The sequence below is a fragment of the Triplophysa rosa genome, linkage group LG25 (assembly GCF_024868665.1).
Source record: "Triplophysa rosa linkage group LG25, Trosa_1v2, whole genome shotgun sequence".
Classification (NCBI taxonomy): domain Eukaryota; kingdom Metazoa; phylum Chordata; class Actinopteri; order Cypriniformes; family Nemacheilidae; genus Triplophysa; species Triplophysa rosa.
The window spans coordinates 10,239,882-10,266,471 of NC_079914.1; the positions used below are offsets into that span (position 1 = coordinate 10,239,882).

Below are 26,590 nucleotides of genomic sequence, written 5' to 3' on the forward strand. Positions count from 1 at the left end.
GATGAACACAATCCGAAGTGTGTCATATATGACCCTGTGCTGTAAAGCCTGACCTGGATCTTGCACTTGGCCTCCACCAGCTGGAGTTTGGTTTGTGCCAGCTCCAGTTCGAGCTCCCGGAGCTGTGCCTTGAGCGAATCCTTCTCCTCGTCCAGATCCGAGTCGCGGTTGTCCTGACTCACCGCTGGGATCTGCAGGGGTCCGTCTTTGCTGAACACCTCTCTACAGCGCTCGCAGGACATCACTTTAGCCTGCCAACATTATAAACTGATTACGAACTCTCATCTTAGCAAACAATCCATGCAATGTTATTAAAAGAAAACTTCAAACCTTGACTATATCTAGTTCTTCTTTCGTTGATGCCTGTTGCTTTTCCAACCTGGTGCTCAGCTGGGAACATATCTAAGAGATCATTTTAGACCGTATATTAGTCCACCCGGGTTCACAGATCTAACCAGAGATGTATTTATGGAAAGCTCACGTATACCTGTTTATACTCTGCTATGATGGCTGTAGTCTTCTTTATCTCCAACTCGGCTTTCTCCAGTTCTCTTCTGAACACTTCCTTCAACTGAACATCGAAAATACAAGCGTCAGCCAAATCACCAGCTGATGATTTAAAACGTGAGCAAATCTAACAATAAGAACATTAGTCTCACCTGAGCGGTCTCCTCTTCTTGTCTCCTCTTCTCCTCCTCTGTTTCTACGAGACGTTGCTTCGTGTTGAGCAGTTCTTTGTTTAAAATATCAGCTTTGTCCTCCGCCTACGAATGCAACACTTATTCTCATACAAGCTCTTATATTATAATTATAACAATAATAATATAACTGATATGGATGGAAGGAAGGTCAATACCTGATCCAGATCATTTCTTAGGGCTATTTTACTGGTGACCAGTTCATGGGCAAGATCGTCGTTCTCCTGTTCCAGACGCATACTGGCCTCCTGCAGTCGTCGGTTTTCTCTCTAGAAGGTCACATTAGTGGCTATTATTTCACAAGCAAGGGTGTCGTACAGATGGTAACAGATGCTGGTAAATATACTGAAGGATAAGCTTGCCGGACTGGATTTGCACAAGCTACAGTGTAAAGTTTACAAAGCGTTTACATGTAAGCGTAAAAATGTATTGTATAAGCTTTCTGTAAATACGAAATCAAATGTAGTCACTAAACACTGTTGAACTGTTTTTCACATTGAAAGCAGAAATGTGCATCTCAAAATTATAAACAATCTATAATAACGTATATGTATTTAGAGACAGAGAAAACTGAATTTTAGCACAATTTCCCTCAAAGCGTGAAGTGAAAGTGAAACACGTGAATAGACACATCCTATATTTTATACAAAGACATCACAATGCCATTCTATTATAATTCCAATTAAAGCTGCAATCTGCTAGTTCTGCCTCACTATCGCCATCTGTGTTTGAAACATACAATTGCAGGTCCAACGTCAAATTAGAATTTCCAGCAAAATCCAACTCAGCAGCTCAACTTATAAATCATTATAAGCTCACAGTTATGTCAGAGGATGGAGAAAATTTTCAACACTTAAGTTTTATTTACTAAATGTTAACAAAAACGTTACGGATTGCACCTTTAATTTTCAAGAACGGAGAACTACAATCAGCTTTTGTGCATCTTACCAACACTACAAGTAGCTACAAGAGGTGTGACTATTTTTTTTGGCAGGGCCAGGGAGTCAACGCTAGCCTCAAACTGCTTTCACATGATACGCACATTCTCTTATCAGGAAGAGGAAACGCTGTCATATAACTTCCATTTACAAACACGCTCACGCACACGTTTGTTGTTAGTTGAAACTGCATGGTTATGGGTAGCAGTTACAGGCTGATAAGTGTTAATGGAAATTGTGCAGACAATTTGGAATGAAACGGAAAGGGTGACAGCATGCTGCATGCAAGGTTTGTTAGTAGCCAATGAGCTGACGGCTTACCTGCGACGTAGACTACACCACCGTCTTAACACTACACCCACTAGAATAAGAGAAGCGCAGTGGCTTTCCCCATCCAACACCAACGGCCAAATACAACCCTGCTTCCGCTCCCTGCCCATCCAAGCTCCGCCCCCCGCAACAGCTCATTGGTCAAACAGGGTGAGTAACAAAGGCTCATTGGGAAAACAGGGTGATGGAGGGAATGTGATTGGTTAAATGTATGAGTCAAGTAGAGGGTGAACAGGAAGTGACCGCAAGGAAACCACAGAGTAATGAAACTTCCTTTAATTTTATAGCTTGGCTTGTCAACATTCGTAGCTACTTGGAAAGCATTTTTATAAAATGATTTGAACACTTTTGTTCCATATGAAGAATACAAAACCTAAAATATATATAAAAATATAAAATGTCAAATAAAAAGCAAACAATAATAATAGCATTGAAACACCAGTTTGCTTCACAAATCTCAGTCAGTTTGTATGCAAGAAAATGAATAAAAATGTCAAATTGTTTCGTTTACTGCTTCAGTGCAACTTAATAAATATAATAAACACAACATTCAAATGCACCAACAAAAATACAACAAATATTTGTGTGCTAGCTGCTCTCTGAAAGCTTCAGCTTATGTAAAAATATAATGAAAAACAAGACACCTTTCACAAAAACGCCACTTAAATATAAATTCAAATATTTGTAGAAAACAACTTCATACAAAACAAGCATCCGAAATGTCTAAATTGTTCAAGGAATGTTTCACTCCTGAGAGAGTTTATTGTTTCCAGTGCAGCCCGCTACACAGTCCTGTTCTGGGACGGAATGATGAATGTGAGGATGACGACTGGGGGAGGTGGAGCTAAATCAGGTTCTTGCTTACCTGATATCTGTCGATGGGGTCTTCCTGCTGGAGCTGGCTCTCTCGGAGCGCCTGATACTCCTTCTCAAACTTCTTCAGCTTTTTGGTGGGCACCTGAGGCAGAGAGATGAAAGCAGAGATCAGTTTACTGAGGTGTACAATCACACTATTGAAGGGATGGAAGCCGAGATGATCAGCACTAGTGAGCAGCTTCATTAGGTTCATTGTGTGCAACAGGGTTTCTGTACAGGTGCTTCCTCAAACCTCCAAGGATTTCATGATGGAACTGCAGGGGGAAATTCAACTCAATTCAATAAAACTGAAATGCTATCATTTAAAAAATATGCAAAATCAAACTATACATTATACTATACACTATACTAGGGGTGGGACAATATATCGATATGGCGATGTATTGTTGTCCTCCTCCGTGGATGGCAGATAGTGCTCGTAAAATAATAGAAGCTCCGTGCATATATGAGAATGAACGCTAGTGTGCTTAGGTTTAATGAAAGTTGCTGCACTGAGATGTTTTCAGGTTTATTTGATTTAAGCTGGTTAACACCAAGATGTTTCCAAGTGTTAAATAAGAGGCTGTTATATGTAGAAATGTACCTGGTTATACAATTTCTTTAAGGAGTTAAATGTGTCAGTTCACAAAGATAAGCTTTTAATGCAAGCATAAAATGTTTAATTTACTTGAAATGTTACTCATGTTGGTAATATGTTATTATTTTACCTACTGAAAACTTAAATAAAGCATCTCCTATACAATACTATACAAAACACGATACTATAGTTTTTCTATACAGTATACTATATATGCACATACTATACTAAACGCTACACTATAGTTATTCTAAATAATATACATCTCCTATACAATACTATACAAAACACGATACTATAGTTTTTCTATACAGTATACTATATATGCACATACTATACTAAACGCTACACTATAGTTATTCTAAATAATATACATCTTCTATACAATACTATACAAAACACGATACTATAGTTTTTCTATACAGTATATACTTCATATGCACATACTATACTAAACGCTACACTATAGTTATTCTAAATAATATACATCTCCTATACAATAGTATACTAAACATGATACTATATTTAATCTATACAGTATACTATACATGCCCATACTATACTATACTATACTACACTACACACAATACTATAGTTATTCTATACAATTTACACGTGCCACACAATACTATACTAAACAATACAGTATACTATATACATAGTAAATAAACTTAATATGCATACACTATACAATACAAAAAAAACATACTATAATATGCATACACTATACAATACAAAAAAAACATACTACACTGTACTACTACAGATCTACTATATGCTATACATGCACTATACAATAGTATATTTATACTATACACTAGTTACTAATTATACCATAGTAGACTATATTATAATTATATGCACAATATGCACTATAAGATCCATACACACTACACACACATAATATAATACAAAGCCACATTGCAATGTTCTTTTGGCTGTATTTTGTTCTAATGTTTGTGTAGGGTTAAAAACTGAGACTGAGCACTTTTGGACAAGTATTACTTACATCTTGCAAAATGGTCAACCGTACACTACACTACACTACAAGATCAAAGTTTAGCTAACCAAAAAGCGGGAATTCAGGTTGACACCCGAGGAAGGGGGCTTGGTCTCAATTGCTTTCTAAGGACGATAAACAGACTAAAAGCACATTGAAACAGACTGTACACTCCTCCGTTGCACAGCAATGTCTGAAAACTACATCGCTACGAGCTTGCAAAACAAACTGGATTAAATGTGTCCAACCTACACACTCATACTATAACAGTACACCATATTACAACAACGTGCCTGTGGATCTCCGTAATAATGACAGTCGACTGTGGATAATTCCTACAAACATGATCCCTTAATATCTCAGGGGCCTTGAAAAGTGCTGGGCCCTGTCCGTTGCCATGGCAGCCCAGCCGGAGTTACTATGGTGTCTCTGAGGGTGGAGCGCGCTCAGTGGAGTAAGTCCTCGGGGGCTTTCATTCGGGTTTACTCGCTGCTTTACTGCAGGGGAATTTGTTTATTACAATCCTCATACAGCAGGTCTGGGATCAGCTGTGCTCTGAAAGCACAATTTGGAATTCATTCAAGCTTACATTCACCGCAACAAGGTTTTGAAGACAAATAAGCTCTGTTTGGGGTATCCACATCATACGTTCGTGTATTAAACCAAATGTTCTGCTTTAGTTTGACAACAAAACCACAAATCAAGCTTACAAAAGTGTTTTGTTGTGAGTACATTTGGGAAAGCCTCTTATCTGTAACCGCAGCACCGCAAACAGTGAGTTTGACCTCTGACCTCAGTGAGGATCTGTGCAAAACCCGAGGATCCTGGAGATGAGGATCAGCGGACTGAGACGGCACTGCTCGTTTCATCACAATGACACTTTTATGAAGTAAACACTTTCTGTAAAGGCACTATGAGGCAACAGCCGATTGGTTAAGTTAAAAATTAAAAGTGTCCGTGTACTTCTTTCCCTCCCACAAAGCGCACAAAGTGTCTGTTGTGCTCTGAGGAATGCAAACGTGATACAAGCACTTAAGAGATAAGACACAAACGAGTCAACTGATTCCAAATATCACGAGAGAAGGAAACAAGACTGGGCGAAGAAAATGCAAGTTGGACACAAAACCACACATTTCTCAAAATATCTTCTTTTGTGTTCTACAGAAGAAAGAGTCACATACAGGTTTTGAATGACATGAGGGTGAATAAATGATGACAGAATTTTCATTTTTGGGTCAACTGTCCCTCTTTAAGGTTACGATTTATGAGCAATAGTAAAGGAGAGTACAGCAGACCAAGAAAGATTGAAAAAGAACAAGCAACGGCCTATTCATCTGACAGGCAATTGTGCAACGAGACAGGGCATCATTAGATACGGACGTAACAGAATACTCCGTCCGGACGTGTCGTGTAGCCACACACCACAGAATGACATGGTGAAATGACACAACTGAGCTGGAAGCCGAGCGCTCGACAGACGTTAAAGGGACCCAAGTTCACCCAAAAATGAAAATTCTGTCATCTACTCACCTTCGAGTTGTTCCAAATCTGTATACATTTCTTTGTTCTGATGAACCCAGAGAAAGATATTTGGAAGAATGCGTGCGACAGTTCTTGGCCACCATTGACTACCATAGTAGGAAAAATGACAATGGTAGTCAATGGTGACCCAATTGTGTTTTGTGTTCAACAGAACAGAAATTTATAAAGTAATTTGTCCTACTATGATAGTCAATGCGGTCCAAGAACTGTTTGGTTACAAGCATTCTTCCAAATATCTTTCTCTGTGTTCATCAGAACAAAGATATTTATACAGATTAGGAACAACTCGAGGTTGAGTAAATGAAGAATTTTCATTTTTGGGTGAACTGTTCCTTTAAGCTAAATAGATAAAACCAAGTCGGCTGAAAATTTGTCATGGAAATTTCACAGGTCTCGGCATTATAAAAGTCAGTATATGTGAAATCTGCATGTTCATTCTTACTCATCAGTCAGTGATGCGTATATATTTATATATATACATACGAAACACCTACACAGCTATTTATGAGAAGCTGATTTCCACTTTCCATTCAAGTTGACATTAACAACTTTAGTCATGGTTTTCCATTGACTGGAAGTTTGATTTTACCACAAACCAAGCGATTTCTCACCAATACTCTTTCTCACACATATAAATGTCTGTCACCACTGCTACAGACAAAGCAAGTTCAATTTATTAAAACGTGTAAACCAGTGCTTTGACAGAACTGACGTTTGAATATTCAGGTCACTAGGCTCATCTGGGTATTCAAAACATCTCCTTCAGGGAAAAATAGAGTCACAGCATGCAAAATTGCATTAGGTGGACGGCCATGTGAATACACACACACTCTTCTTTTCTTTTAACACACACACACACTTCCAAGGAATGCCAATGTGAAGCCAGAAACAAGGACGTAAGTGACAAAAATTCTTGTAAATGCATTACAGGCGAGTTTTCGAAAAGTACGTTCAGTCCCAAACACGCAGTCACAAAATTACACTTTCACGGCTACAAGACTACAAAATGATCTTAAACCTCGCCAAGTTGTAACCGATATGTTTCAAAGATAAAAAAGTTGTCTTACAACAGGTCTGGGTTTGGACTCGGCCACCAAGCTGGCAAAGAAATCCTCCTCGTAGATCTGGTTGATAACGTGAGCGTCGTAAGCCACCGTTATCGACACTTCCTGCATCATCTTGACAGCGGGCACGTGTCGGCTCGGCTTCTACGTGGCTTTTAGAAACAAGGGACTTGGACTAGGGTGTAGAAAGCAGGCAACTGACAGCCTCCAACGGATGAAAGCCGGCCCCTGGAGGAGGGAAATAAACGCAGGGGGGCGGGGCCGTGAAAGCATACACAAATACACCTGCCACTTTTTGGGTTTGAGGATCACGTGTCAGGTGATTGTTTTTCAGTTCCTACTGTCAATTCCAGAATTTCTCTCCTCTGTTGAGATGAGGGGTCTTCACAGCAGTAGCTGTCAGTGGAAGCAGAAAGAGTGATTAATGAGGAAAGAGTTGAAGAGAGAGAACCGAAATGATGCACCGTGGGTCTTTATTATATATCCATGTGGGCGGGCTTCTGAATCTTGCCTTATCCTTCTCATCCAACTGCTCGGGGGTCTGCTTTCCTCCCAAAGCTTGGTTAAGACGTATTGAGGCTTGACTGGTCCTGGTTTAACGAGTATCCAAACGCACACATCCAACAAACCGAGGACCAGAGAGTGGAAGATCTTCTCCGAATAACTCCGAAGTGAAGTCCTCTTTCAATTTCACAAGGATGGGAAATTTGCAATTCGCTTGGTAATCCAAAGAGAGCGACTCGGTACAGCGTGTGCTTTCTTCGAGCAGGTGCCCGTGAATTTCATCACCCTTGAAGGCACAGTCGACTTCATCCTCTTCAAATTTAAAAAGAAATCGTCTGTCTTGAGTTTCCTCTCTCGGTTAAACAGAAAATGTTCAGCTCACGGGTGGTTGAAGTAATCCGTGCACAGCTTCTGGAAGCCACACACATGGTGTGTGTGTGTGTGTTCTGATTATGTATGCGTGTGGTGTGTGTCATCCAGGTCTGATGTGGAGATATGGCACAACACTTCCTGTCCTTGCCACACAGTCTCCTCCCTCCCTACCGTCTCATAGAGACGCCGTCTCTAGTGGGAAAAGTCTACACAACATCAGTACAATGATCACAGGAGAATCTTCTATAAATACACCAAGAGTATAAAAATAACCGCCTTTAGTCTTTTCAGCATTGGTTTTTAAAGAAACATCTCATCGATCTGCTACCCTTCACTTTTGTTTGCAGAAGATAAAGAGGAAAGTGTGACTAAGTACACAACTGTACACGTTCAAGGGGCGTCGCCAAAGCAGACTCTATCCCGAGAGAAAGCCACGACGGGGCAAACCCTATTTACATAAAACATGTCTACAAAATACGACTGCAAAATTTCAAATGAAGACGGATTAAAGTGCGTCACGTGCGGTATAAATCCACCCTTGTGTTCTTAGAGACAGATACACATTTCCTTAAAGAAAAAAGCGACGGATCGAGGTGGGTGTGGCTTATTGGAAGTCTAAACAAAGCGCCTTACAAGGCAGTACGGGTCGGGATAATGTTCCGAGCTTAAACAGCTCGGTCTTTGCTGACTCATTTGTAAGCTGATGAATGCACCTGTTACATCACCTCACTCAGGTGCTCGTTTCCCACAGCGCTGCCTTTCCCTCTCGGGTTTCCCTTTTCTCTCTCTGGGTCCTAAATTCCTCCAGGTGCAAGTCACTCAATCAGTTTCAGAGAGAAGATATATTTATGCATAAAACTACTGGATTAACTGCTACGCCAAAATGTACAATACGCAACTAAAGCAGAGCAAGTGAGACACTGTATCCCATAATGCAATGCGTGTGTTGAATTAACCTTAAGCAACATGACACGTTTAAAATCTCCTCGACTCATTATTTGACCAGACTGCCAAAAGTTGTCACAAAAGTATAGAAAATGTAGAGAGAAATTGTGTAAAAGCAGCGTAATAGTGTCTACAACTAGTTAGTAGCTATTAGTAGCAGGGCTGTCAAACCATTAAACGCGATTAATTGCATCCAGAATAAAAGTTTGGGATTGTACTGTGCATATTATTTTGTATTTATAAACACATACCCATACATGTATACATATTTAGGAAATATTTACATGTTTTTATTTATATTTTCCAATAATTGAAATTATATATAAATGTATATTTATAAATATAAATTTTATATTTTTCTTCAATATTTGCATGTACAGTATATGCTTTTATAAATATACAATTATTTTGCACAGTACACAGACAAATATTATGTAAACAAACTTTTATTCTGGATGCGATTCATGGTTTATCAGCACTAATTAGTAGTAAATACTAGTTTATATAATATTTAGAAAACACCACGCAATATACAAATACTGTACTGAAACATATCTAGATTGTTTTTCATCTCAAGCGCAAAAATTTTAAAATGTTTTTTTTCCATTTAAAACATGTCTATTAGTAGGACTAATATTTTTTTTTTTAATGAAAATTCTTTGTGTCATGTTTATTTTAACTCTATATAATAGATATCTTATAATTAAGCACATTTTCTGATCTAAATAAGCATTCTAATTAAACTCTCTCTACGTTATTATGTTTTTACTGTATTACAATAAAAAATGTCACAAAGCCAAAAAAGCACTGGTCGCAAAAATATTCTTGATATTTCCTTTCTTTCGATATTGAGATAAAAAAACAATCAGGTCATGTTCCTGATAGGTTTCATGAGATACACCTTTCATTTTGTGTAATATGCAGTAAGCTGTACGACAGTATTTCACCTTAAACAGACAGATACAGTGCGTATTGTCTTTATCTAAGAATATATCTCTATTGCCACAATGTTGGGAAAACCTTTTTTTAAGGATGACGGTTATAACCGTATCATTAATCATACGAAGCGGTCTAGCACGCTGCATTATAAAATGACTGTAGTGCAGTAGTACGCAACAGCGCTACAGTAAATCCTGCTATTAATCACAGTAAAAAAAGACAAGCACAGATAGACAGAACTAATAGAGGGGATAATCACAACATCATCTTGATCTCAACCCTTCCTTCCTTCCTGTGCAGGCAAACACAGCGACATAAACAAACAAACAACTAACCCCTGCTCTCGTGTCTACAAAACAAACCCCACACAACATGGAGGTTCAGATGGGGCACTAACCCGTGTGGTACATGCCTTAGAGGCAATAAAAACCATGAGGATTGTGGGTATTTATCCTTGAGCCATAACACCATCTTGCCTCTGCAGCCTTGAAACAGCAGGAACCCTCAAGACAAGGTCTCTGTATTTTCTGAATAACAGTGTGCCAGCGTTCAGATTTCTCATACCTTCACATTCAATTTGAGTCATTTTTTTAAAGAGACAGTTCTTGTCCTGATGCTGGTTGATACAGCAATGCTAAATACACAATATACTAACAGTTATGATGTTCACCAGTGTATATCATTGCACAGCACCCACAAAACCAAATATTAACCTTGAGTTTACAATCTTTTATTGAAATAAAGACACTTGAAATTGTGTTATATAAAGTGTCCAAATATACAAGGAATTCTTGTACTTAATTGCTAAAATGTAAAACAAAATACTATGTCGTGTTCTGTCGCAATACATTTCATCCTAATAAAAATAACTTACAATATTATAATAAGCAACATTTTTTGATTTAGTTTTAAATGAAAACTATGTATCACAAAAATGTAATATAATAAGTGTTTTGTTTTCTGTTTGTAGTCTAAATAAATAACCGTTTTTATTATTTGTATCTTTAAATCTTAAAATCTATAATATCTTAGAAATGTTCATTTTGAATTATTACAGCAACGCTAAACTTTCCAACCTTTATATTTGATTTTTGAGCAGGTTCCTACCTTGATATTGCAGGCTTGCTCCATAAGGCGCCGGGCGTTCTCCGCCGCCCTGTAGCGTTTCGGGAGCTGGACCCGGAAAAATTTCAGAGCACCCTCAAAGTCGGCCTGAAGTAGGTCTTCCTTGGAGGTCTGAATGCAGAAACAAAATCAAAACAGGGTAACTCAATTTACATTGTATAAACACGCCAATTGAGTATTTACTGAAGGTAAAGGGACAGTTCAAACAAATATAAAAATTTCATCATTTCTCATACCAAACCTGTATGACTTTCTTTCTTTCTCACTTTCAAAAGATATTTTGAAGAATGTTGGTAACAAAAAACCGTTCACCCCCCATTGACTTACAGTATATTGTATGGACACAAAACCACAGAGACATTTCTTAAAATATCTTCTTTTGTGTTGCACAGAAGAAAGTATCATATGCAGATTTTGAACAACATGAGCGTGAACAAATAATGACAGATTTTTTTTGAGTAAAAGATAAACCTATGATTTTGGATTTTTCCCAACCAAGCAACAGTAAAACCACTATTTTTAAACTGCGTTTGTGTTAAAGAAGTTGAAATCTAGTTTGAGCAAAAAGATAAATGTAAATGTCATCATTTGCAAAATCAAATTAAATTAAATAAAAAATTAAAATAAAAAGTAATCAAACTTTAGACCTTAAAAAGTCATATTACAACCTGCTTTACACCTGTTCAGTAACCAAAAAGAAAAGCAGTTGTTGAGTCCTCGGCATTTACATTACATTACGCAGACTTCAATTCAAAACAAAAGTTCACTTCGCTTCTCCGTGCCACTACGCATAAATTCACAAAATCACATTGAAAAGCTGTCATGACTTCTTTTCGCAGCTCACATCCCTCACCGCCAGGAGTCGAGGCACAAACAGACGGTGACCCATGCCCAGCATCCCCATGACTCTATCTGTGCAGTCGTTCACCATCCCAGCCCTGTCTTCTCCAGCAGCGCCTCCTTCCTCTAACCTCCTCACCGCGGGCGGCATAGGAGCCCATAGAGGGTCTTTCTCTGGGGTCAGAGGTGAAAGAGCCTCCTCTGAATCTCTGGAATCCCCAGCGGCGTCCTCCCATGGAGGCTCTGGGGCTGACTTGTGGTCAGCCACGTTGAAGTCCTGAGATAGTTCCCAATTTTGGAAACTTCAAACCGTTTCGGGTCAGTCCAGGTGGTCGATTCAAATGTTCGCTGACGCAGGTGTCACACGGTCATGATGAGACGAGCGTGGGCACGTGGCGTGCGTCAAAAAACACAAAATCGCACCTGCAGAGGGAATTCTGGTCCATTTTAAGTACGAGAGACCACGCCTAGCTTGTTGCATTCAGATGAACGGACAACCGAGCTGTGGGTTCACGTAGTTCAGAGAGACACAACAAGGAAAATGCTTCAACCTGCGTTATCATTGGCCGGCTCCTCCCGAATTCTCAAATTTGCAATCTGTTGCCTGGCAACAAGCTGGAGGGGAGTCGCGTGGTCGTGGCGAGAGATGACAGGCAGAGGGTCTTCCGTATTTTGCTCGTCTTCAAAGCCATGCACGCCGTTAGAACCGAGACAAGCCCCCGCCGTGGATGAATCCAGGATGAAAGCGCCTCAGAGAGTCCACATTCCTGATCATGACACATCAAAGACAAACATCCAAAAGCGCTTCTCAAATCCTTTAAAAACTGCACTCGCAGCGCTTCGACATCCAGCAGGGACTACACTTCCCACAACACCACCGCTGCCGTCCTACCGAAGGAAACGTCAGTGAGCACCAGCCCCAAAAAATCCAAAAGGTCCATCTGTGCGATGAGGGTGGCACGGCCCGGTGTGGTTCAGGCAAGATGATGGTTGTCTTCTCAGATAAAGCTCAAGCCTTTAAAAAGCTTCGCCTCCTTCTCTGGCCAGTCAGTGATGGAAGGGAAAAGCCAGCGAGTGCAGGAGAGAGAGAGGGAGAGAGGAAAGGCGCGAACAGAGATGCTGTCGATGCTAGAAACGGCAACAGAACGGAGGGAAGGGAGGAGTGCGATGATGAGAGAAAGATAGGAGGGGCATTGGCGGAGAACGCAAGACAGTGGACGAATGGACAGTGGACATTGCCGAGATCATGCTAAATGCTAATCTCTGTTTGTGTGCTTGCTAGAGGAAGATGCAGACAGCAGGGGGACATGTGGATAAACAGACCGTGCGAGAGAGAGAGAGAGAGAGAGAGAGAGAGAGGAGGGAGAAAAAGGGAGGGGGTCGGTTATCCTTCGGGGAGAATGTCGTAATGGTTAGCCAATAAGAGTGAGGAAGTGCAACCCCCTCAAGCTCGCCCCTCTCTCTCTTTCTCTCTCTCGCTCCCTCACTCACTCAATGCCCTACTGAAATACATATAAAATATTATTACACTTTCTTTATACTACACTACTCTTTGTTTATACCATTGTTTAAACTGTTTGTCTACATGATATGTAATATTATTTAATCATAAGTACATTTATTATAATAATAATCGCGATTAATCGCATCCAGAATAAAAGTTTGTGTTTACATAATATATGTCTGTGTAGTGTTCATATTAATTTTCAATTAATAAACACATACACATACATGCATATATTTAAGAAAATTATACAATTTTTTTTTATAAACGTTTATTTATAATTTCAATTATTGGTAAATATAAATAAATACATCTAAATATTTCCTAAATATATATACATGTATGTTTATGTTTTTGTGTTAATAAATACAAAATTAATATGCACAGTACACAGACATATATTATGTAAACAAAAACTTTTATTCTGGATGCGATTTATCGCGATTAATCGTTTTGACAGCCCTAATTTTTTTATCTGTTGTATTTGTAATCTTGTGTCTGTTTGTTATACCACCCATTGATTAAAAATACAGCGAGTGAACATCTGTCACAACTAATCACATGATAAACACTGTTTGTTCCGTGCGTTCATCCATAATACAAAACCATCCCATCAGGCGTGTTATTCAAGCACCATGAGATTTGCTAAAACTAGCACTTATTTAGGGATTTAATTGCAAATATTCTCCCTAATTCCTCTTTAATAAAACACCTGGATTCTTTAAGAAACCAGAGAAGTGCTGCTTTTCCGTCTCATCCGCTGTAATTACAGAAGAGAGAAGTGGAGTCTATTTCTCAACATTAAATGGGTAGATACATTCAGGGCTTCTCTATAGGTTCGCCCGGACACATTTAGGGCACTGCAGCCTGTTCTTGCAATAGCATCATTTGTCATCCTGCCATTGCATCTTACACGAAGGTGTGGCTTTGTGGATGAAGCTAATGTATTTGTGCTGAGAACACAAGGCTGTTGGAAAACCTTGCAGCAGATATTATTACCCAACCAATAAAGTTGAACTGTTTCGTAAATCGCACAGCAAGCTGAAAACATCGGGTTTTGGGTATATGGATACTAATATGGGACTTTGCTTAATCTCAGGAAATTTCAAATTCACTATGTTTGTAAATTTATGTCTTACTGCATTATGGGAAGTGCTACAGCATATCGATATAGCTGTATCACGCTGCAAAACCAATGACCCAGAGCTGCATTTTGTGTCATATCTGTCGTGTCGCTGGCGATCAATAACCACACAAAGATCCAAAAATGCACGAAGGCATTTGTGGCTTTCTGGTCAAGTGTCAGTTTTCTGGTGTACTAGGAAAAATGATTATGTAAGAAAGTTGGGTGTAAATGTGTCTTGCACATAAGCGATGGTCTTAAAGAAAATGCTTTATGGGTTCATAAAGTGATTTTCACTTGAAAATAAGACACAGCAAACTCCAATAAATACACGTTCATGAACTGAAACATGACCATTACAAGGCATTGCACGACTGTTGTGTAAATATATTTGTTTGATATTGCTTAGCAAACATGAAGTTTAATTGCAATAATAATAAGTTAGAAAAGTCTCTCATAAGTATGAAATGGTGAAAATGCAATGTTGCTTCTTTCCAGCAGAGGGAGACACACTAAATATTTCCCACTTCAATCTCTCAAGATGCAGAATAATATATTTAAGCCATTCAGGTAAAATCTACATGAATCCAAATGAAGTTTCTAGATGTTAATGATCCCTGGATAATAACTGTTAAACATCGCAAAGAGAGTTCACTCGGAAAGAGAAATGTCTGATAATTATTGTACATCTGAAAAAAATGAATATCCATCACAGATATTTTTTCCTTTTAAAAATGTCATGTTTTTTGGAAATGAACAAATTCAGACTTAACCTGACATTTCCAGATCCCATGGCCATAGGAACCCTAAAGTACATGCTGGGTTTTCCTACAAACAAATTAAAACTAAAGAAAAAATGTAAGTGTTGTAAGCTGTAGTACCTTTAGAAGAGCCAGCGCCACATTAAAGATGATGTTCAACCCCTGTAAAGAAATGGGAAAAAGAATAATAATAAGGACAGTAAACACCCAAAACAAATCAATTCACGTGAACGATTCAATCTCTGAACCTCCACTACAACACCCAAAGAAACTGTACAGGCCACACGAGAAGCTGTTTTTTTGCAACAACAATACAATAACATTTGATAATAGCTGCAGCGTCTTCCTGTACTAGAAAGCGGGATGCGAGATGTTGAATGCATTTGCATTTCCTAAAATAGCTCAAATCTTACAATGAGAGCCAAACTGTGGGAGTGACACGGGAAGAGGCAAACAATCGTGCACACACTCGGCTCGGTGGACTGACAGACAGGCTGAAGCGCTGTGAAGGACAGACAGGTGGGGAGGGGTGGGTGTGTGTCAGAGGGGAGCAGGTGGCTCCACAGAAGCGATGCTGAAGTCAGCTCCACATGGAAACACTCGTCTCGAGCATCGCTTAGACAACCCGCTTACATGGCAACACTGTGCTAAAAATATCCAGCGTTCTCTATTAATAACAGGCGCCGGTGCCAGTCGCTTTATGGCAGGCTCTAGATGGCGCTAGGGGGCTGAATGGAAATTTCAGGAGGGGGTGGAGGGTTACTGCGTTTAGTAAGACTTTCTAGTCTTTCTCGGTAGCTTTATAACTATACAATTTGGCTGTGCAGACACAAAAAAAAGCTTATCCGAGATGATTGTTAAGTTAGATGGGTATAAATTACAGACCTGCAAAGATTTATATCAGCAAAAACTCAGGACTGGAGGTGAAGTTCTTTCATTATTCATTGACTTTTGTCATTCCAATCCTGTATGATTTTTTTTCTTCTGCACAAAAGAAGATATTTGGAGAATGTCGTAAGCAAACAAAACTGACCCCCATTGACTTCCATTGTATGGACACAAAACCATTTGACATTTCTCAAAATATCTTCTTTTGTGTTCCACATGAGGGAGAATAAATAACGACAGAATTGATATTTTTGGTTCACTATCCCTTTAACTTTAACACAGTAATAATACTGTGGCCGAATTACATTAACAGTTTGTATAGGGCTGTACAACGATAAGTCGTGACTAATCATATGCACAATAAAAGTTTTTGTTTACATAATATATGCGTGTGTGTATTATGTATAATAATTCTGTAAAGACCGTTTCATCGGACGCGTGCGCCTGGACTGCAGTTAACTTCCGGTCTGTGTTTGTTTATCGGTCTGGCTAATGTCTAATAATATAACAATTTATATTTTATATAATTTATGTTAATATTTAATTATATTATTATCTTACTGTATAATAATTGTATTAAATAAACGATTTGTTGAATTTTGTTGTGTTAATTTGATTATATAAACAATTTGTTGAATGGGTCCTGTAGTTTTGTCGCTTTAAAAAAAACGTATAGGACATTGACATCCGGCGGTCTCGCAGAGGCAAGTTTAGCCAAGTAACAGTTGTTCTCGGTTTCTTTTGCTTGTTATCAGAAATAATCCCAAGGGCAAATATATATATATATATATATATACACACTGTATATATTTATTTATTTATTATATACACACGTTAATATATACATTATATAATATATACATTATATAATAAATATTTATATTTATAATTAATATAAAATATATATACTGTATATTAATAAAAGTGTATGTGCACATGTAAATAATTCTTAATATTATAATTCGTATTTTGCATACGATTAGTCACAACTAATTGTTATACAGCCCTAATTTTGAATACATTTTCTACACTTTTTTATGCAATCTGTCTTTAGACAGTGTGCAGTGAATTAAACGAATTGGTTAAAATAGTGTTCGAAGACCTGCAGTCTATTTACGATTCCTTTGCAATCCATTTTAAAATGCAAGAATACTTCTGTATGATTATAATCATAAAGGTGAACCCACAGGTGAACAAGAAGAGAGAAAATGAGAACGAGAGAGTCCTGCATGGATCTAACAGATTCTCATCATGCAACTCATTGACTGAGACAGGCCGTGGAAACTTTTAATTGTAGCGCCTAGGGCTACCGCAGACGCTGAATGAAAGGAAAAGGAAAAAACAGATGGGGGTAAAATAACAGAAAAGGCTCTCGGAGGAGCACAGGGGTCAAAGCGTTTCTTGCAGAAGACATGAAGCCCATTTCTAAGAAGTCAAAGAAGCTTGCTTTGGGAAATCAAAAAGACATCGGGAAGTTCAGAAGCCTTTCAACTTTTCATTGTGTTTTATGTGCTCGCCTGATGCCAGCAACATAACTTCGCATTATTTATAAACAAAATACAAATGTCATCATGTGTTACCTGCTTAATTATCCTTATAAACAAATTAAACTCGCATTAAACTTGCACTGCTTGACAAAATTGTTACACCGTGTCCAAACCAAGCTCACTCGATAATCTTATGCTAATTCGATTTCATATTAACCAGACAAAGTCAACAAGGAACACAGCTGTAAATTAACAATCAAATGCGTTCTGACTCGACGTCGGAAACTTCACGTGGCGCCTCGCTAGGACACGGTGTTCCTGTGATGATGTGATCTTAGGAGGAAGCGTCACCTCGCACAGGAGCAGGTCGGTGATGTGGAAGACCATGCAGAGAGGGAACTTGGCGGTGAAGAGCGTTAAGAACCACTGGGACGCGTACATATGGGCCTCCAGGTTCAGGTCCTGGAAGTGAGACCACAGGTCCGGCAACTGTTCCTGGAAACAGGAAGAAGAAAAACACTTTAAAGGAAAGAACGAAAACCAAAGAAGAACCTTTATTAAAACAACTATTGTGTAAGCGGTAACAATTCAATCAAAAATATAGTTGTATACAGCTGAAGCAAAAAATTGGCTAAATTATCATTTTCATTTCTTTCTGTGAACTACTAACAGCTGGAAGTTGTATTTCTTTTTGGGAAAGATTGCAATGTTTGATCTATGCGAGTGAGATGGGAATTCTTGCAGGGAGTTTGTTGTCGTACTACACGTCCTCCATGGCAGGAGACTAACCGAGACAGATCGATGCTAACGCTCTTGCGTCGGGTGGGTCGTCGATACTAACCAGGTTGGGTTTAGCGCTGAAAGATGGTTACTTCAGATCTAATTACATTTCAGCACAAAATTAAAACCCATTTACCGACGGACTGGGTTTAACAGCTTACAAGAGGTTCGGCACTTAAACTCGCCGAGGCCTTTACGTACACACACACACAGCTTGTCAGCTCTCAGTAAAGGTGTATTAGATGCGTGCGATTCTAAAAAAGAAAAAGCAGAGAAATGAGGACGTTAAAAAGCACACACACGCATAAGGAGATCAACTCAAAGGCCAAACCTGCAGCAGGCGCTCAAGCTGGTAAAACTTGCAGTGTAGGTCTTCAAAGTTGTTTCTGTAGAGCTCCCGAAGGCCGTAGTGGTACATGATCTTCACCAGCACGCAGAAGGCTTGTTCCTCGGGCATCTACAGAAGGTAAAATTACATTTGTTCATTTTGAATTGCAAGGACGCCATGGTTTCTGCTTTCTTTGAGGTGATCTCTTGTCACATGATGAGGTGTGATGTCATCCTGCCCGTCTACCGCAGTGACGGTATCGGCGAGGGAGTGTGTTTGTGTGTTTGAGACGGAGAGAGAGCGGGGTATTAAATCACGTAGACAGCGTGTGTGTCCGGAGCTGAACAGGCTCCTGCAGGTAGACGGCTCGGTCATTAATATTCCTGACAGCTCATGAGCTTTCTGGGCAAGGCCATGGGAAAGACACTTACACTACATTATAGAAATCCCCAAACGCTCTATAATACAAGGCAAAACAAAAACTCAATTTTAAGCAGCGTTCGTAATCTGTAATTGATGGAATTAACCATTTTATCAACGTCTCGCACAGATTCTGTTAGCTCTAAACTCAAGTTCCTTCAAATGTTTGTGGCATTCGACTGCATGTGTTGTTGTCGTAGTAGCTAGCTTTGACAATATGAACAGCTCCTCCAACTTTTCATTTTCATTCAATTGTAGAAGAAACCGTTTGCGCTACTGCTAGGGCGCCCCCTGTGGCAACTAAGAGAATGCAATAAAGAATGTGTTATGTTTTTCAAAGCTTGCATAATACTCACGTGTAAAAGTAAAACAGCTGCTAGAAATGATTGGCCTTGGCAATATCCAATCTCATCATCATACACGGAGTAGGCCTGTGGACAAATGACAGTTCAGATCATGTTATGATTCAGTTGACATACAGCTTTTAGACAACATTGAATCACTGTTGAAATTTTTATCAGTGCATGTTATTCAAAACATTTTATGTTAACCAACCTATAATATAATATGTCTAACATGTTTCACCTCTTACTATCCAATCAAATCCTGATAATAAAATCAAGTCCACCCACATTATTTCCTGCTATGTATTCGATTCAATTCAGAACTTTGTGGAGTTACTGTACGGTGTCAAATGCATGTTTTTTGAAGTGAAGTATAATGTTTCTGTTTCTAAATGTTCTTGGCAATGTGTTGCTCTGAAAAGTGAGGTTTCGTCTTCAAGATTAGCTGGATTGAAGGTCCTTTGCGCTATTTAGGAGCCTTTTAATCTGCCCGTGCCAATCAGTTGATGGAGAAGCTCTTAAGACTCCTGACAAAAGAGATTTAAGAGGGAACAGAACCTCCCCACCCCTTCTCTCGTCCACTGTCTGCTTTCCTCCCTCCTGCTAGCCTCAAAGGTGCAGTTTTGCGAAAAAACACAGTTGCAAATGCTAATTAATTGCAAATGATAATGAATATTTCATGTATTAATGCGTGTATAGGAAAACTGCACTAATTTACCTAGATTTCAGGCACTCGCATTTGCAACAAATAATAGGGTGCATAGAGACGAGTACATCACACGTGTTGTTGTATACACAACAAGGCCATTAGGATTACAGTAAAACAAAAGGTCAGTGAATAGAGATGTTGCAGCGGCGAAGGACGCTTGTTAGCGAACGGCTAGAATGAGTCACGGCTGGAGAAAGCACAGCATTCAGCTCACCTTGCAGATCTTATAGAGAGAGTCTTGGCCATCACCGCCGGGGTCTTTGAAGTAGTCGTGAGCGGGGAATGTGCGATGGATGTCTCGGGTGATGCCAGCTTCCTGGGCGGAGTCCTGTGAAAAAACAATACAAAGAATTTCACAATCGGTTTTATTATATACCATTCTTTTATTATTCTTTCTTCAAGCGACAATGGTATAAAGCACACAAGCCACAAAACTGGAGGAATGATTCATGTTCGTGTCATGAACATGCCACAAATGTCCAATGCATTAATATAATAAAAATATGATTTATTATAGATAAATACTAAAAAGTCTGTTATCTAAGCCACGTTCCTTGCATCTACAACAAACATTCAACAAACATTCACACACTCGCGCTTTCTGTGCTGTTTAACACAAGGTTGAGCTCGACTTAAGACAGCGAGAGAGTAGAAAATGTGCATTTTGTCAAAAAGACAGCAAGAAGTGTCCTCGAGTGAAGGAATAACCACGACTGAAGTGTTTACAGTGCTCAGATAGATTAGGAAGCGCGAGCAAGCGTCTTACTCAGCACGCTGTTCTCTTCAAAGCTGAACGGCAAATCGAATTAACAAGTCAAATTCAGACCGCGCTTGAGACGTGTGATGGAAAACAAGAACAGAGCGCGAGAGCGAATCCGAGACGAAGCAGCTGAAAGGATGAAATGAAAATGAAAAAAATCCGTAAAAATTCGCAAAAATCTATTGTTTCATAGAAGTAAAACAATGGTGGGCTGGTGAGAATGAGCTCTGCCACAAGCTGAATGCTGACCGCTGAGACGCAGAAGAGCCACATCAGAAAACCAGCTGAGCAAATCAAAGCATTTCTGATTCCTCAATTCACTTTCTGTGCAAACCAATAAGAGCCATTGAGGCTCACTCGTTTCGCTTGGCTTCCATGCGATATAAAAAGGCACTCACTATAATAATCAGCCCACTCAGAGCAACTATCCATCTCTATAGACACTTTACCACAAGTCATTATATTGCACTGAACCACATAAAATCAGAGGGCACCTATTTAGAGAAATGAGGCAGGTTCAACAAATCTGATCAGTGAAAAGATCCGTGACAGTATCAGACGGAGACTGCGGAAAAGTCTTTGACAGCCTGCGTTGTAATAAGGTGCATTCAATTAACAGCATGTGTCGGGCCTAATTAAAGGCATCATTAGTCAACTAACGCAGGAGAGAGAGGACAGGCTTCTACCCCCCTTCACCTGTTTTATGGTACGCATGCCGGTTTGTTAACGGGTGGGTAAAATAAAGGCAGATGAGTGTGAAGGTTGTGGAATGAGATTGTGGGATAAATCTCGCAAACCTTTCTGGGACATATTTCACACCAAAACTAAAACAATTACATACCATATATCGCTGCTGTCCTTCTGAAACCTTGCATCTCTATATTGTGTTTTTATTTTGGCCATAAGTCATTATTATTAGTCACCCTGTATGTTTGTTACTGGGTTTTGCAAATATGTAACCAATAAAAAGTATTAAAAAGTGATAGTCAATGTTGTGCTTTTTAAATGATTGCATACTGCGTTGTCAGTGTTTTTCCATTTCCAGATAAACAGCGAATTTGGACATACAAGGTTTCGGAAGGACAGTAGTGATATTTGCATTTTAAAGACAAACTTTTATCACGTGTGACCCTGAAGTCTCAAAATCTAAGTATTGAACAAGGAGCATCAAAGTAGTAATAGCCATAATTTGACCAAAATAGAAATGATTTATCGCTTTAAATGATAGATTATACTGTGTGATAAATTGAGATATAATCCTCAAGTTATTTTTATAATACCGAAACGAAAGATTTGACTGAGGCTACTTTCATTATTTTGCACAAAAAAAAACACAAGTTAGCAAACACCAGTTTACCTCTTTGACATGCATATGTTGGCACAGAATATTCTTTACATTATGTAAACGACTTTGTAAAAACAGTACAACACACAAAAATGACTTTTCACAGGCAGGGCCACATTCAAAAGATGTTTAGAAAAATTTGAGACCCGTTTTTGCACCGAGACTTGATTAAGAAATAATCTGCTGTATTTCAAAAATGAGTTTAATTTAAAATCGGATTAGAGCATCTTTACTGTATTCTGTAGAACTAATAGAAGAGCATTAAAAATATATCAAAATTCAATAAAAACGAAACTTTCTGACATATTGCAGAAATGAAAACTATGTAAAAAAAAAAGCTTAAATGACATGGAAATGATGTTGCAATATGAAAAATGTGATATGGTCCTAAAACAAGCTTTATTTTCTTTGAGCAAATATAGCATACAGAGAACAGAAGGTAAAAGGAGCAGAGAGGACACTGCAGAAAGTTTTTATTGATCTTTTTATGATGTATGCTGTGGGAGGGCAAAACCTGGCTGATGGATGTGTATGTCTCAGTGCCCACCTATGGCTTTAAAAAGCCCATTGACACTTATCAGACTATAAAAAGACTCTTTTCTCAGTAGCCTCGGTAACCTTTGGGTCTGCTCGGTTTCATTTTATACAGAGACAACATGACTATTGACCCTATGCAAGTCAGTCACATTAGATAGTCGGTCAGAACAACGTTAAAATGACAAAACTTGAGTAGAGTTAACTATATTTTTAAGTTTAAATGACTCATCTCTATTGCTTCAGTTCTAGTTAGGATCATAGTACCTTCTGTACTAAAAAAAGTTCTGGGTATATCATGATGGTGTATTCGCTTTAAATTACACCGATCCTTAATACTCACAATGAATAATGCAAGCTTCATCTTTTGCCATTTTCCATACACAAGATACAGATGAATTCTTGCTGACTAGCACAGTAGGTAGCACATCATTTGTGTACCCGCTTCATTTCCACAAGGGAGAACGAGACTATAAAGGCCGTCCCATGACGGTTACCATAGCGCACGTGATGACCTTGTTCTTTAATATTAATCCACATAACCTTTTGATGCGTTAATCGAGAGCAAACACACACCTCCGTATGGAACAAAGGTCTATAAATAAATGGTCACTGAATCAGCTGAACTGTTATGTAATCTGTGGCATGCTTTAATACATCAGCTTATCTTCAGGTAGATGAGGTAGATGCTGTAGCGGTCTGGTAGCACAGGACATACATCTCTGGCTGCACCAAGTAAATGTCCAGAGAGCAAAGAGAGAAGCCCTTTATCTGTGGCTGAGGAGACACAGATAACAGCTGCCCCGGCTAGACACGTCTGGACATCCCTCTATAATTCTCACCCACCCCACAACCTGTAATAAACAGACACTGTTAATATACGGGTGACCGTATTGATATCTGCCAATGCATTTGATGCTAAAAGGTTACTTGCTGACTTATTTTGAACATCGCTCCTCTCTTTAACAAGTAACTGCTGAATATATAAGACAGGCCCATGTGAATCCAAGTCACACAGAGCTCAGCAACGACCTTTCGTGGGGAAAATATAAGCTCGGCCTTTTCAGAGCAAAAGCCATATTGGCAACTGTTGTTATTTTTCTCCTGCGACAGCAACAAAAAGACTCAGAGCTGTAATTTTGTCACAGTATGGGGTTAATCACACTAGGGTGTATGATTGAGCTCAGCGGACTGTTTTACTGTTCCTCCAGCACACTCTCCCTTCCAGCCGCCTGACGCTCTCTCACTTTCTCACAGCGCGCGTGGAAATGAAATGCTGCCTCATAAACAGCGAGTTAGTGACAAATGGTATTCATAAATAAAGCCAGAGATACAGGCTGTGAATGGTAATGTGGCCACTAAACATCTGCGCGTCCCGGCAATAGCGAACCGAGGAGACCGGAGAGGAAATGGGGAAGAATCTAAATCTGGGGAAGCAACTTTATTGCACCCGTGCAGATGCTGGATGGCTGAATTTCATTAAACGCTGCTGTTGACTGGGTTTGAGGGTGCGAATAACATGGGGTTAGACCGCTCGTATTTGTCAGAGTAATCAAACGTCCTTCAAGGGCATTGATCTGAGGCAGGTTCACCTCTGGGTGTGAGCCAACACGGGTGGAAGTTTTTTTGGTGCCGCTGGGTTTGTCTCAATACGCAACTGATGTACAGCAAACTGGCCAAAACTGATGTCTAACTATGAAAAAAGAACATATTAAAGATATTAAACGGAGGAATAAAAACTACATTCATGTCGAATTGTTGTACTTGGGCCTTTTTTGTACCATATCCATCAAATATGAGGGGGAATTAAAAGCAAATGTTGTACAAATATGCCCCCGGACATCACTTTTGGCCGATACGGTAACTATAAATACAGCTTTAAAGCAGAGAAAAACATGTTAACAGTCTGGAACAAAGAATGATTTTGGTCGATTTTGCCCTTCATGACAACTCTTAGGATGGTGAATTTAGCATAATTGAGGGCGTGGACACTTGAGTGAAAGTGTTTTCACCAACCAGGCACCTCAACTCCACCCACGTCCTGCCTTTTTGCCCTTTTTTATTATCCGGATGTGACGCGCGCTGCCAAGATGGCGACGACCGACTCCGCCCACTTTAGGCTTCAAAATTGCTCTTCAAAATTATGTTGTAATGAAAATTATATGTGTTGTATACTAAATAGAACAATAGTTTTTAAACATAAAAACAAATATTAGCTATACATCTTTCTGTGCGAATATATTAGGGCTGCACAAAATTATCGAAAAATGCAATATGCTATAACTTGCTAGACAATGCAATTCGATAAGTGATACAACAATGTTTTAAGTGTGTAAAATCAATTTAAATTTTATTAAATATTAAATTAAAAAATATATAAATATAACAAAAATATATTTATTTAAATTTATATACATGTGTCCCTGGACCACAAAACCAGTCACAAGTAGCACGGGTATATTTGTAGCAATAGCCAACAATAGCCAACAATTCATTGTATGGGTCAAAATTATCGATTTTACTTTTATGCCAAAAATCATTAGGATATTAAGTAAAGATCATGTTCCATGAAGATATTTTGTAAATTTCCTACCGTAAATATATAAAAACTTTATTTTTACGAGTGCATACAGCAAAATCGCGAACAAAAATGGCCGGAAACACACTTAAAACTTGCCCGCTCTTTGGGAATTACACACTCAAGTTTGTTATCTATGTAAAGCTTAGAATTTCTCCTTTCGGGGTTCATATACTCTCCACAATGTCATTACAGCAGTAAGACAATAGAGAGCGTGTTAAAACCTTTTTCTTCTTAGCAACGGCCCGCTACAGTGCCTCCGATGGACAACTTTAAAGTCGATTTTCTCAAAATTTAGATTTTTTTGCACCCTCAGATTTCAGAGTTTCAAATAATTGTATCTCAGACAAATATTGTCTTATCCTAACAACCATACATCAACGGAGAGCTTATTTATTCAGCTTTCAGATGATGTATAAATCTCAATTTTGAAAAATTGACCCTTGTGACCGGTTTTGTGGTCCAGGGTCACATATATTGATGAAAATTACAAAAAAAACACAACTTTCAAATTCTTTTTGGAAAAAAGGGCATCATTACAACTTTTGAAAGTGTTTTACTGTTGCAGTACATAAATGTTGAGTTTTTATGTACATAACTGCAATATGCACAATGGCAATATTTCAATAATTTCAATAAATTGTCCAGCCCCAGTATATGTATATGAACACATTACGTACCATGTACAGTTACTGTATTTAAATATCAATCGAAAGTAAATATAAAAATACATATTTCTGTTTTAAATGCAAATATATCTATATAAACCTAAAAAAAACCTTAGCTCTGTATACTGTGATAGGCTGTGTGAGACCAATTTTCTTTTATTGCACTTATGCTTTTTGTTGTCCTTACGTTGTTCCAATTGCTTCCATTGTTTCCTTCATCTGTAAGTTGCTTTGGATAAAAGCGTCTGCTAAATGACTAAATGTAAATATAAATGTAAAAAAAACATTATATCAGAATATATTAATGATAAGATTGAATATACAGTATGCTTGGTACAGACGTGCCACAACAAATAAGCTGCCACAAAGGGGCATCCACAAATATGTTCTTCTCACAATGCACACAACTTCACACAAACCTCACGGGGCCTTCATTCATCTTGTTCACGCCCGCATGTGACAGGCAGTACTGTACCTCAACACATCCTAGAACTTTGCAGCCTGTCGGTCGGGTCACAGTAACGGCCAGGCTTAAAGCTCAAAGCAGAGACTCCCACAAGAACAGACTGTATCGCTCTGATATCCGAGATGACAGCAAAAAAAAAACATTA

At 38.8% G+C, this 26,590-nt stretch overlaps 1 protein-coding gene across 1 annotated transcript in view; it reads right to left on the reverse strand.

Annotated features, from left to right (window-relative positions):
* rabgap1l (RAB GTPase activating protein 1-like) overlaps positions 1-26,590 on the reverse strand; it is a 69,374-nt gene that overhangs the window by 2,404 nt on the left and 40,380 nt on the right. Inside the window, exons 14-25 of the mRNA XM_057325288.1 lie at positions 20,309-20,422; positions 19,398-19,472; positions 18,625-18,750; positions 17,865-18,008; positions 15,259-15,300; positions 10,893-11,021; positions 2,832-2,924; positions 857-967; positions 660-764; positions 488-571; positions 331-402; positions 54-251 (exon numbers count right to left, since the gene is read on the reverse strand). Of these exons, the coding sequence (XP_057181271.1) occupies positions 54-251; positions 331-402; positions 488-571; positions 660-764; positions 857-967; positions 2,832-2,924; positions 10,893-11,021; positions 15,259-15,300; positions 17,865-18,008; positions 18,625-18,750; positions 19,398-19,472; positions 20,309-20,422 (1,293 nt within the window). The remainder of the gene's footprint in view (positions 1-53; positions 252-330; positions 403-487; positions 572-659; positions 765-856; positions 968-2,831; positions 2,925-10,892; positions 11,022-15,258; positions 15,301-17,864; positions 18,009-18,624; positions 18,751-19,397; positions 19,473-20,308; positions 20,423-26,590) is intronic.